Here is a 12,963-nt window from a genome sequence, read left to right as displayed (position 1 = left end):
GACAGAAGATCTTCTGCAATATTCAGAGAGGAGAAATTACAGGTAAGTAATTTGCTTTTGTAGTACTGCTATTTAAGGATGGATGAAGTAAGGCATTTGATCCCATTGATTAAAATCTGCATACAAATTTTGGTATAAACCTGTGTGTTCTTCATAGGAGAGAAGCGTGTCTACCTGTCACTGCCCAGACCAGGGGTAAGTTGCTTTTGGGTTTGTTGTATTTACTTTATATCTGCTTTTATCTATTTAACTTTTCTGTGTCACAACTTGATGGGGACATAGCAGTATCTTGGTAACATGTCCTGAATGGATGGTTGACAGTAAAATACCAAACTTTGTCAATTTATTAAATTAATAATAAACAGACTGAAGACTAAGGTAACTAGTTATGTAATGGGCTTTAATCGCTTTGATTGTACATGAACTTTAATTCCTGTTCATTAATATGACATTTCTTATCACATACCTCTACTGTCATGCTATATAATTTAAAGATGCATTGTTGCTATAAAAACAGTAAGAATATGCTTCAACATACTGAAATTTAAAAAAAAAAAAAGATTACTAAGACTTAACATTGTAGCCCAAGTTGACCTATTTGGAACTAATGGATGTTTGAACCTGTTGTAGGCTCTTCAGATAATGGGTTCTTGTTTCCTTCTGGGGTCTTAAGTGTGTTTAATGTAGAGAAAAAAGTTACACCAAATATCCAGTTTTAGGTGTGAGATATTGAATATCCTTAGCTGATTATAATTGATATTACATTCTTTCTGAGAGCATCTGTATGTTAGGAAACCTTCTAAACCTTGTTAGTATCATGTCATCAGTCATTTAATTCACTTGCTACGGACCGAATCTTTTCATGGGTAGGAAAAAAGGAAAGAATGATCTCAGAAAGTACAGTAAGCTCTAGCTTTTTTCTTTCTCTCCATGCTTTCTTGCCTTAACCTGTAGTGTTCAGGAATTTGGGTGTGAAATGATCCCCTGTCTCCGTGTCTTCTGTTGTGTAATTCTATGACTTCAAAACACAATACTACTTCTGACCCTTAAGGAGAAAAGCTCATACGTTATCAATCCAATCTGCAGATTTAAATAGATTATAATGTTTGGCTGCATGAGCATGGGTGAATTCCACGGTTAGGGAGCTAAATATTGAAACTGCAAACAGACTGGTTAAGTGACTTTTTATAGGATTTTTGTCCTTCTCTGTCTAGAAGTTAAATAGCTCCTAGACTTCAGCCAAAATTTAAAGAGAAATTTGAAGTCAGATTTCCACCTGTTGATTCATATGCCTTTTAAAATACTCTGGATAAAAAAATTTGTGCCCACGATTTAAACAGTTCTGCGTTGTTATTCTTTGAAAGGTTGCTGCCTTCTTTTCAGTTTTGCAAGATACTTACCATTGGGGGGGAGTTAAAATAAATGCACAGTTTGAAAGTAGACAGGAGATGTAAATTACTTCCATAAGACACTAGAGTCTCTTCACAGAGTAACTTCTTTGCCTAACTGATGCATTAAGCTTTGGAACTGCCTCTCTTCTCAGTGCTGTTATGCTCAGTAGTGCCTCTTCTCTCCCTACTGTCAGCACAGAGGTCTGCTGTGCCTGGCTAACGCCCACGCTGTCCCTGCACAGAGGCCATGTTGTTCTTGTTGATCTAATTAGATTACATATTTTGTTACATCTCTTTAATTGCAACTGTGCTGTTTGCTGGTAATGAGTGGCATCCCAGACCATGCCGTAGCTGAGGACCAGAGCAGCAGTGCTGATTCATGTGTGTGCTTACTGCATAGGTATATTTTTTTCTCTATAGTATTAAGTGTCAAATCATGTTTTAAAAGCATAATAACTTGTCTGCTTTTTTAACAATTGTAGTATTCAAATAATGCAAGTGAACACTAGAATGGAGAAAACTACAAAAACATTACAAGATTTCTTTAGTTATTTGTGGATAGAAAAACTTAACCTGTGCTAGAGGGCTGGTTTTCTTGAATACCCTTCATTCTTGCACCTTGAATATTTGTGATACCTTCTAGCACAAAGTTTGTGTTTACATGCAAATTTAGTTTGGTTTTGTCTTCCTTTCTTCTTTTAAGATGCTGCCTTAAAACCAGCATTTCTTAAACTGCATCTCTAATATGCAATATAGTCAAATTTAAATCACAATTGAGAGTATCAGTTATTACCTTTTGTGCTAAATCTTTCAATATGAGATCAGCATTTCTAATACGTAGGCAGAATTACAGTGCCTAATCGGGGGAGACATTCATAAGATTCAGAATATTTAAACATTTCAGGATGAAAAAAGAGAAATGGCACGAAAACTAAACCGAGCACCAAATTGCAGTAGGAAATTCAGTAGTAGTATTTAACTTTTGCTCAGACTCCTGAAGTGAGAGATGGAGATGGTGCTGGGGGCTTAATTTCTGATGCTGTTCACAATGAACAGTGGTGGGTTTTTTTCCCTCCTCAGGCATTACTGAGCTTAATTTGCCCAAGTACTCCCACTAATGAATACAGCAGCTTTTTTTAGATTCTCAGACAAGGGTCTCAGTCCTGCTTTCCTCCTCAGAGATCGTCCATCCTTTTTCCTCTGTCTCACACCTCTCCAAGTTATGACACCAACTTTGTAGTTGCTATTCCTCTGCAATCCAGTGCAGTTTCTGAACATGGATTGTGGATCTCACATCTGTTAGTATTTGCTGTCTTTGCAAAACAGTGACAGCACCAGCACACAATGTTAAAGCCAGGAACTGCGAATTAATTTGAAACAAATGATGTATTCCTGCATAAGTGTGTCATGCAGTTGGCAAGCACTGCACTAATTATTGTTTAATCTGAGCCAGTATTTGGCTTGCAGACAGACTGGTATTTTCAATAGTTCATGACTTAAATAAAAGAAGGAAACCCATGAAAAAATCAAAGTGTCGCTATTTGTTACCAGCTATTTCAATAAAGGGACACAGAATAATGAGCTACATGGTCCCACTAGTATTTACATGGGTTGGAGCCTACATCAGCTGGCTACTAGCCAAATCAGCTTCCCTGTTACATAGTGTCATCTTTGATGATGGAAAAATCAGTGCAGGAGCACTTGTTTGAGACTGTTTAGTCCCAAGTATTATTGAAGATTTAGAGGGTAAAGGGAAGAGATTGTACTGCATTAGGAAGTGGAGTCCAAGAACTGTGGAAGAGGTCTTTTCCTTGAAATTTCAGGGCATCTACAGGGCACAGATGCTGTTTGCACATTCCAATTCCAGGAGGACAGACAGAACAGGTTCTCAGTTTCTACAGAGAATTTTGCTTAAAGCACTAGAACTCTCCTGCAAAGTCTTCCTCTGAGTATAGAGCTACCTCTTATGATTTGTTAGAAAAATGATTACCATTTCCTTTTATTTAAAAATATTATTTTTGTTTGAAACAGAAGCATAATGCAAATCTGAAAGCATTAAAGCCAGTCAAACTAGATACTGAGGTAAGATGCCATCATTTTCATAAAAAACCTCCTTTATTATTTTTATCTTGTCTGAAGAATGCATTTTCAAGTACCATAAATATGGTTACAGGAACAGGCAAAAATTGCAAAACTTGGATTAGAATTGCATCTGCTCACATCTGATGTGGATTCTGAGACAGAGAAATGGGAAGATCAGGAGAATGAGATCGTGCAACATGGACAAGGCATGTCAAGTATGGCCTACTCCATGTATTTATTTACCAGGTAATTACATTGTATGCAGCAAATTTTGGTGGGAAGAAGAGCATTAACAGTGTTTATAAGAAAGAAGATAGTTTCATTTTCAGAGTATAATAATTGGGACCCATTCAGAAAGGAACTTGATTTTATCCTTAAGCTTTATACATTTTTGTAGATTTCTAAGCTGTTTAGTAATAAAATTAGGAGGGTGTTAAAGGGCTGAACACCTATTTTGTTGCAGCATGTCTATTTAAATATCTCTTGGGGACAGAAAACATTTTAAGTATATTCATAAATGCTTTGAAAATCAAGGGAATTAAAGCACGGGTATATGATCTTTGCTGTACTGAAAAGAGTTGTTCTGAAACTTACCCTTGTAATGTTCTTACTTGAAGATTTTAGGTTTGTTTTTATTTGCAAGAGTTGAGATTTTTTTCTTCTAACCTACTAGTCCAATAGTACTCAGTATGTCAGAGACATGGATTTCTATTCTTGTTCAGCATAAGAGAACTGCTAATTCCCCAGTAGTGCTCTAGCTACTGAGGTGTTGGTATAATATTTTGAAATGCAGTTCCTGTAGTAAGTTATTGTTGTGTCTAGTATCTTCTAAAAGACTGATATTTTACAGTTCAGTGGTGTGCACTGTAAAATATTCAGTGGTGAGACTATAACTTATGCAAGTAACAGGCAAAATAATCTGCAATCTATACATGGCATATCTTCTGCTTTATTTCCCACAGAGGAGAAGGACTTCTGAAAACTACTCAAGATTTATTTCATCAAGCAGAGGTAATATATTTTAAACAAAACAGGAGGTAGGCACTCTGAGTGAAGGCCAAATTGGAACTTAAGTCTCTGATTCCTTACATATAAGTACAGTGTACCATGAATTGACTGGCAGCTGTAGATTTTAAGCAGCCTAACTCTGGTACGTACTTTCTGAAAGCAAACTTTTCACTGTTCCAGTAGTAGCTTGAGACATCATTCATTATACTGATAGGTGTTACATTCCATATAGGAGGAAGAATAACAAATTATGGCATTATATGGCAAATATCAGTGGACTTCAATACATTAATAGTAGCTCAGTCCCTTATAGTGTTAACTATATAGTGCTGCTCGATCCTAGTATGAGCAGCCGTATTTTCTTGGGAAAGAAAGAGGGTGTAAACAATTGCATAATACAAACAGAAGGAAGGGGCCAAATGAAGGAATGCGTGAATTCCTTGTGTCCAGCCTCCATGCTTGTGTGTAACAGGAGACTGGTTACCTTTGATAGGACAATATACAAACACAGCAGGTGTTATCTACCCACAAAAAATTTGTGAGCTGCCACAGTGCAAAAAATAATTGGAAATCGGGGGGGGGTTATACGTAAAGGAAAAGCCTTTAAGCTTTGCTTATCTGGGAGGATGGCAGTTTGTAATGTAGCTTGTTATTTCAGAAGTCACCCTAAACTGCTGACTTGTGAATTATAAATATATACAACAATTACAAGTATTTCCTGCTACCTTTTTACTTTATAGCACACTATTAAAACAACAAGGAAAAACTTCCATTGTGGTTCATTTTGTTACATGCTTTCTCCCCCTTTTCAGATTTTTGCCACAGAGGGCACAAAGCTTGCTTCAGCTCTTCATGCTTTTTCTGATCAGGTGATGTATGACCTCTAAAAGAGCCATTGAGCTTATGACACCAGTGCTTAAAAGCTGGCTGTGCTGTCTCCTCCGTTAACTTAATGTCGGAATCTTTAACACAGAGTTGTTTTGTCTTCCTGAACCATGTTTCAGGTACACGAGGATGACAAGCCTTTGCTTCTGTTGGAGTCTGAAAAACTCATCTCTGTGTGCAGGCAGCTCCAAATAACAGCTAAAGCTTCTGCTCAGGGAAAAAGTGCTACATTTACAAAGGTAAGGTAAACATTATATATATTCCTGAAAGCAATGCCTGACTTGTTTTGGAATGCAGTAACTTACTAATTTATGCTCCTGTTAAAATATGGAACAGTTCATGACAGCTGAACTTCTTGATTGGCTTCTGGATTGACAGAGGACCATAAAAATTAATAAGTACAAAATTTTGTGCTGTTGTGCAAGCATTTTTCTGCTATGCAGTATGTCACTGTTGCTGTTCCCTGTGTAGGAGAGGAGTTGAAGTATGCACCTAACATGTTTTGAGCAGCTGATGTGCAAAATATAAAGGAAAAACCATAAGAACTGCTGCCCTTGCTGAAAATGTTTTGTCTGTTGGGACATCCCTCACTGATAACTAATCCCAGCCATTTGCTGCACTGCCTTGTCTCAGGAAGGGATTTTCTCCAGTGTGGGTGCTGTTGTCTTCTGGCCTTTTATTTTTTTTCTTTGTTTTCCCTACTACCAGAGAAGGGTTTCAGTGAAGTTTATCCTGACCTGATCCACTCATTCATGCTGGGAGTTTGTTTGATAGGAGGCAAAATACGGTACACTAGCACCCAGCATACATGGAAGCCTGTCAGTGGATGACTTGGATATTGGATGGTATTACTCTACAGGCTTATATGAATTTTTTTTTAGGGATCATAGGATATCAAGTTTTGTGTAATTGGCCCAGTGGCCACAGACATATAATTGATATTAATGTTTTAAGGAACAGTTTCCCTACCCTGAGCTTTTATTGACTTATTGAGTCTAAGAATCAGTAAAATAACTAATAGGATATTTTTTCCTTCCTATTGCTTAAAGTACTGAAATTACTGTTTAAGTTTTGGATTTCACTGTTACTGAAAGAGTTTACAGAAATGTTTGCCAAGACAATGGTTTTCCTGGACTGCACTTAAAAAAATTAAGGTGGGAAGGTGTCCATAGGCTTCCACTACTTTATATTCTTTTTGCTGCTGAGATCTTTTTTCAGAGAACTTCTATCAATATGCCCCTCCCCTTACCCACTAGATAAAGGGAGATACTGGGATTTTATCATGCTGCAAATGAGAATTTTCAGCAGAATAATAAGAGATGGAGTAATACTGTATATAATTACACTGCAATCCACTAGATTGCAGTAATAATACTGTAATCCACTCGAATTTCATCTGGAGAAATAGGAACTGTAATTAAGCATACCTCACTGTGGACTTCAGTATTTCCACCACTGTAATAATTATTGTTATTCTGTTGTTATTAATGCTTAACATAAATGTAAATATATATAAATGTAAATTCCAACACCCTGGCTCTATTTCTGAAATACATGCTTGCTTCTCAGTAGGTAGGTAGTGTACCTTAGAACTACCCAGAAGTTTTTCTGATAATATTCATATTTGCTATAAATAAATACCTGTACAGCTGCCATGAAAGTTTCAGCATTGTTAATTACCACAAGAAGTAGATGTGCAAACCTCAGTGGGGAATGGAGGTCAGGTTTCTTGAAGAACTGAAGTATCCCTGAGCAGCAGTATGATCAGCATGAGCAATATGACTTTTGTGCACCTGGATGTTTGTTTCCAACTGGCTGTGGAAAAGGTGTTTCAATTTTACAGCAGGGTCTAAAACTAGATAGAGCATGCAAGCCACTCAGAACCAAACTGAGCACCCTGGGGCTACTTTTTGGTTTGTTTTACACTCTCTAACTGAATGGGAACTCCAGTCTGTTTATACAGTTATGTATCACTCCATAGCAGTACTAGGCTCTCAAATTAATGTTTGTAAAGGGCCCAAATTTATAATCTGTGCTGAGTGTCAGACTTGAGGCATGAACTCAAATGCTCTAAAATTTAAGACAACTCTTAGTGTAACTCACATCAAAGTAAGGCTTTCATGATGCCTTTCTAAAGCATGCTGACAGGACATAAAACAGAAGGGAAAATCATGAAGAATTGTGATGATTCATACTTAGATGACAAGAGCTCCTTTCCAAGAAACTCCTATTACTGTTTAATATTGTATTGTTAGTAGAGAATTACATATTCTCTTGGGATGTGTGTCACTCCCTTCTGCATCGTAGCTCAAGTCTTGGCTTAACAGAAGGGATGCTCTTGTTTTACATGTACTATATAGAGAAATTTATAAAAACGTAGGCAAAACCATTTGATTACATGAGATTTCAGAAGGACAAATATTACTTATTCCAGCTCAAAGTAGATTACCATCTCATGCAGAAAACAACTGCCTAACACAAGTAACGAGTGGTCTTGCTCTACTGTTAATTGTCTTGTTTAGGTTGATGCATGTATTCTGAAAACAAGGAATGTGATGACTCTATTATGCCAACTTCTTCCACTTTGCTTCAAATTACTGAGAAAGGTCAGTATTTGGTTCATCTGCACTATTTTAAATAGGCTTTGGGTTTTGTTTCGTTGGGGTTGGTTGATTGTTTTTAAGAAATACTCTTTTTTTATATATAAACACAGAATAAAGCAGGAAATGGTTGCCTTAAACCTGCTCCACCATGGAAAGAAGACAGAATACGAACTGGTACAAATGCACATACTCCAGAAAGGAGAGCGGAGACATTTGGCATCAAGTCTTTAGAAAATCATGTAACAAACATGACGTTTTTAGAGAGCAAGTAATTATAGCACTGAGAAATGCAGGAACTCCCATTTGAAAATAACACTTGCTGAATTTTCAATATTGCTTTCATTTGTGGAAAGTCAAGCCAGGTTAATTTGAAATGAAACTGTTGGCCTTTGTCGCATCTAATAGATGTCCCATTACTTAGCCATTACAACACCAACTAGTTAAATCTTCTGTATTTTTATAATGTGAATGCCTTTCCTATGCTCACTGATACCGATTTTGTAATTAATGCTTATGAATGTCTTACTGGATGTTTCAGCCCGAAGATGCTGCTAATAGACATTTTATGTAAAGACGCCTGTGCTGCATATGCTATATGTAACACTACTGTTGAAGTCTGTAAACTCATCTCTGGCCTATATGAGTCTATATATTTGATAAAGCAGAATCAGGAATATACTCTGAAAGGCTATGGCCTGAAGCACTGAAATGTTATCTTAGTTATGAGTTATACCTGCAATGAAGTAGTTTTAGAAAAAAACCCCTCTTTCAGTAGCTGCACCCCTGAATTTTAATCTTGATGACATGACTGATCTTTACGAAAGGTATTTCTAAGTGACTAATAGTCTTGACTCAAATGCTTTTTCTGTTACCCTCTCTATTTGTAGATGGTAGTTGTTGCTTCCTTTTTTATTAAAATTTACTGAGAATTTGAGTTGCATGTTGAACCACTGCAGTATTATGCAGACTTGACATTATACCATTTAAAATTTAAGAAAATAGATACTGATTGTTACAGAATTCTGTAAAAAGGGCATTATTTGACTTCAGGATGCCATGAAAATACAACCTGGTGTGAAATGTTTATTTTCAAGTTTATCTGCTCTTTGTACCTACGCTTCTGTTACATTTTTATTTTCAATTCACCTTGGTCAAACTCCATATTGTTTTTGTTTAGCTGAATTTGATGATAGCTAATTCATATGATTTTTCTGTATGTTTTAGGCTTGCATTAAGCAGAACTGATTGTGGAACATAAATACTCTCCAACATGTCATTCTGAGCTTATTTAAGAACTTGTAGTGCTAGAACTCAGAGAAAAAGAGTATGGAAATTTTAATATACAAACTATTTGAACTGGTTTATTCTTGTATGAATCAAGCAGTTTAGTTCCGCTTTTAAAAACTGGCACTAGGCCTTTCAATACTACAAAAATCACAGTGTACAATAAAAGTAGCTTGTTTAGTATCAAGTACAGATGATAAGTGTAGAATTGATTTCATGAAGAAGAATTACGGCGTTTCAACAAAACTTCCTCGTACTCCTTCTGCGTCAGAAGTCCTTGAGTTATGCTCTTGCTTTCTTCAAATTTGGGTAGAACCACTGCAATGTAACCCTCGGTTGACGGCTATAAAGCAAGACTGAAGTAAGCAGTGAAATAAAAGTTAGAAAATAAAAAGCAAGAAAGTGTCTTACCTTTTCTTGCAGTAGAGCGGGGTTACTAAGAATGTTTTCATTCACTTCTATCAGCCGCCCTCGTATACAACTGCAAAAGTGTTTAGATTCAGTAGATGTGCAGGGTATGTCAAGGTAAGAAGAAAAAGGGAAAAACCTTACCTGTAAATGGTGTATTCCTCTCCATCTGATGAAGATATCCTGCACAGAGGGGCAAGTTCTGTTAAAAACTGAGCTCCCTGCATTTGGAAAATAAAATATATGTAGTTTAATGGCACAGGGCTTTTAAAAGTATTACCATCAGCAACATAAGTTTGTAAGCTTCTCAGAAAGCAAAGATGTGCGATAGTTACAGGTCATTGCAAGTTACAGAGCTGTGCTTCTGTGCTTCCCTACAGAAGGGAAGATGCCAACTTAGTTATGTGCACAAATCAAACAGAAGCTTGTTAAGGGCTTCCAGATTTAGTCATAATTAAGTTTCTTGCAGAATACAGACCTGTAGTTTGATCAGATTAAAATCAGGGAAGAAACAGCACGGCTGTGCAGTTTAACCTGTATAAGCAGGTTAAACTACACATTCAAAAACCCACCATGAAACACACTAAACTGGTCCATCTGCTATCTAGACTAGCTTGAGAAAAACAGCAGTCTCCAAATCCTTGGCATTTTCCTGGAAATAAATTTGTGTCTTTTCAGGGATGTTTATGTCCCTCTGTATACTATTAAAAAAAAAAAAATTACTAAAAGTGAGCGGGTTTGAGCAACACTGGAAACCACCAGTGCTGTAGGAGCACTGCAAGACCTGGGCTGGGACAGCCAGACAGGCACCTCTTGAGGAAGTCTAAATTCTTCAGCTGTAGAGGGGCTGGTTTAAAATACAATACAAAAGTAACCTCCTCGGTTTCTATCCTAGAAAGGACAGAAAGTTTTAGGCAGTATGAGAGATTAAAATGAAAACTAACAAAAGAAAAAAGCCATACCCTTTTTGACTTCCCAGAGACCTTATTCTGAAGTCTGCTACAGTTGGCACTGATTTGGTAATTAATGCTTTTAATTGTTTTCCCACTTTGAAGAAGAGGATGGGCTTCTGCCAAGGTGATGACACAGATTCTGAAAAAAAGAAATAAAGGTATTATGCTATAGTTTTGAGAAGCCATGCTCTTGTGCTCTATGCTCTTGTGCTCTAAGCAAGCTCCACAACCTTCTCTGCCTATCTTACTTGATGCCTGCTGTGCCACCCCAAATGAAAACTGCACTCTGACCTAAAACTCCCATAGAAGGTGCTTCATTTTGAGATATTAGACAGGATCATCAAAAGCACTACACTTCTTACTTAAACAGAACCACTGATTTTAAATAAGCCAGAGCTGTTCTGTCTGTTGATGTACCCTGTGGGAACATACTTTGTTCACTTGACAGCTAATAGCTGAAGTAGATACTTAAACAAGTACGAGCACACTACACTTGTCACAAAATGTAATGCAAGGCAATGTTTCTCAGAACAGCTAAAGGCCATTTGTAGTAAATAGCTAGAGCAGATAAATCCTTCCGTGATCTGGGTTTTAGTTAACCTGCTGCTTGCATTTAATCTTTTTCTAAAGGAGGGTTATTTCTTGCCATGAAACTGGACAGTTTGAGACAAGCCAAGCTAAAGAGACGGCCTGCCTTCATCCCTGGTCTAGAACCATGCATAATGCACAAGCATGGAGAGCCCAGAACTTGCCAGTAAATGAAGAGAGATGAAGCTTTTGTGTTCAAGAGGAGCATAAAACCTACAGTAAGGACCAGAATTAACAGAACAGTGACTGCAGAGGAAACCAGGGCACAGAACCAGATCTTTCCCTGTGGATGCTGCATCCATCTCCACACACTCCTAGGGAGTTCTGGCTGCGCAGCTCCCACAAGAGGGAGCTGGATCCTGGTGAATGCATTCAGCATGCCCCAGCAGCAAAGCTACCTCCTCTTCACTCCAGCCTCTTTCTAAGGGGGAGATGGCATATCATTTATTTGAACAGTCATCTGTTGGAGCTGAGACCTTGCAAAAAAAAAAAATCCCCCCCAGAATTTTACACTGCCTAGAAAAAGCAAACTGAGCTACAGCCCCATACAAAATAAGGGTAAAATACTTCATAGAGCATTTGGCTAAGCTGCTGTTTAAGCCAATATTTCACAATTCGGAGTAGCAAAACAGTCTTCATAGACATTTGAACAAATTTTGATTTCCTTTTCCCCCATATCAACAGGATTAAAAGTACTGTTTATATCAGACAACTGAGACTAGTAACTACATATTTAGTATTTAGTACATATGCAAGGGTGTCCTTTCTTGCCGTTGCTGTCACGCCTTTTATTCGCAGGCACTCTGATTTCTGTTTTGAAAGAATGAGAAAGAACTGCATAAAACAGCCACAGAGAAGCTCCAGCTCCAAAAGGCTGCAGCAAGGCAATGGTTCTGCCCTGTGCCAAGTACGCTCTTCCTGTTATTCTGAATTCTTAACAGGAGCAGGCAACCCACTGGGAACACAAATGCGGCCTCACCTTCCCTCAACACGAGCCATTGGCACTGCCGGTTTTTGTGTAGATAGTAGTTAGGTTTTATTCTTCCCTCTGGGACCAAACCCCAGAAACACTCCCAATGCCTCAACAGGCCGCTGCTGAGGGAGGTGAGGTATGAGACTCCAAATCAGGTACAGGTTGATTTATTCCAAATAAATGGAGCGAGACAATCCCCCCCACTCGACCGCCTACTTTGCCTGATGCCCCCCAGGACATGGTTGGCCCTCCTGGCTGCCAGGGCACTGCTGACTCAGATTCAACTTGGCATCGACCAGGACCCCCAGGTCCCTTTCCGTGGCACTACTTTCCAGCATCTCGTTCCCCAGTCTGTACGTACATCCGGGGTTGCCCCATCCCAGGTGCAGAATCCGGCACTTCCCCTTGCTGAATGGAAAGCAAGGCCAGCTCTTCCCGGGGGTCAGAACCCGGCGGGCAGAGGGCAGACCCCAAGCCCCCCCGCCCCACTCGCCTGTTGGAGTGCTGCAGCACGCAGAAGTCCTCGCACGGCCGGCCCTTCACGTCTGCAACAAGGGCACAAACACCAGTCAGTGCCCCGTCGCCGCCCAGGCCCCGGTCCCGGGTCCCCCCGCCCGGCGGTACCTGGTTTGTACCAGCGCGTAAAGTACCGCTCTGCTCCCCCCGGACCCGCCGCCGGCGCCTCCATCCCGCCCATCCCGCCCCGCCCAGCCGGCGCGCCGCGATGACGGAGAGAGAGGCGGCCCCAACCCGCCCCCCTCCTTCTCCCCGGCACGGGAAACTCCAAG

General features: G+C 39.1%; 2 protein-coding genes across 2 annotated transcripts in view; one reads left to right on the top strand and one right to left on the bottom strand.

Annotated features, from left to right (window-relative positions):
* Window positions 1-9,232, top strand: part of CTNNAL1 (catenin alpha like 1) — a 58,473-nt gene extending 49,241 nt beyond the window's left edge. The window contains exons 12-19 of the mRNA XM_027679381.1: window positions 158-195; window positions 3,423-3,473; window positions 3,565-3,719; window positions 4,436-4,484; window positions 5,294-5,350; window positions 5,486-5,605; window positions 7,889-7,972; window positions 8,080-9,232. Coding sequence (XP_027535182.1) covers window positions 158-195; window positions 3,423-3,473; window positions 3,565-3,719; window positions 4,436-4,484; window positions 5,294-5,350; window positions 5,486-5,605; window positions 7,889-7,972; window positions 8,080-8,241 — 716 coding nt within the window. The 3' untranslated portion in view covers window positions 8,242-9,232. The remainder of the gene's footprint in view (window positions 1-157; window positions 196-3,422; window positions 3,474-3,564; window positions 3,720-4,435; window positions 4,485-5,293; window positions 5,351-5,485; window positions 5,606-7,888; window positions 7,973-8,079) is intronic.
* A 70-nt stretch (window positions 9,233-9,302) lies between these two features.
* FAM206A (family with sequence similarity 206 member A) lies at window positions 9,303-12,867 on the bottom strand. The gene is made up of 6 exons (XM_027679394.1): window positions 12,800-12,867; window positions 12,669-12,720; window positions 10,624-10,753; window positions 9,806-9,882; window positions 9,665-9,734; window positions 9,303-9,596 (listed from the first exon to the last, which is right to left on the bottom strand). Exons 1-6 carry the CDS (start codon window positions 12,861-12,863, stop codon window positions 9,468-9,470), a joined length of 522 nt encoding a protein of 173 aa, XP_027535195.1. The 5' UTR covers window positions 12,864-12,867; the 3' UTR covers window positions 9,303-9,467.
* Between the last annotated feature and the right edge of the window lie 96 nt (window positions 12,868-12,963).

This window comes from Neopelma chrysocephalum, unplaced genomic scaffold (genome assembly GCF_003984885.1).
Source record: "Neopelma chrysocephalum unplaced genomic scaffold, ASM398488v2 Primary Assembly neopelma1_22b, whole genome shotgun sequence".
NCBI lineage: Eukaryota > Metazoa > Chordata > Aves > Passeriformes > Pipridae > Neopelma > Neopelma chrysocephalum.
This window is presented reverse-complemented; position numbering and strand designations above follow the sequence as displayed.

What these genes read in the sequence shown, in the direction of transcription:
- FAM206A (XM_027679394.1), bottom strand. Translation starts at nt 12,863, where the DNA reads ATGGAGGCGCCGGCGGCGGGTCCGGGGGGAGCAGAGCGGTACTTTACG. An exon ending in TACGCGCTGGTACAAACCAG is followed by an intron (nt 12,721 to 12,799) that starts GTACCGCCGGGC and finishes CCCTTGTTGCAG; the next exon opens with ACGTGAAGGGCCGGCCGTGC. An exon ending in TCTCTGGGAAGTCAAAAAGG is followed by an intron (nt 9,883 to 10,623) that starts GTATGGCTTTTT and finishes TTCCAAATGCAG; the next exon opens with GGAGCTCAGTTTTTAACAGA.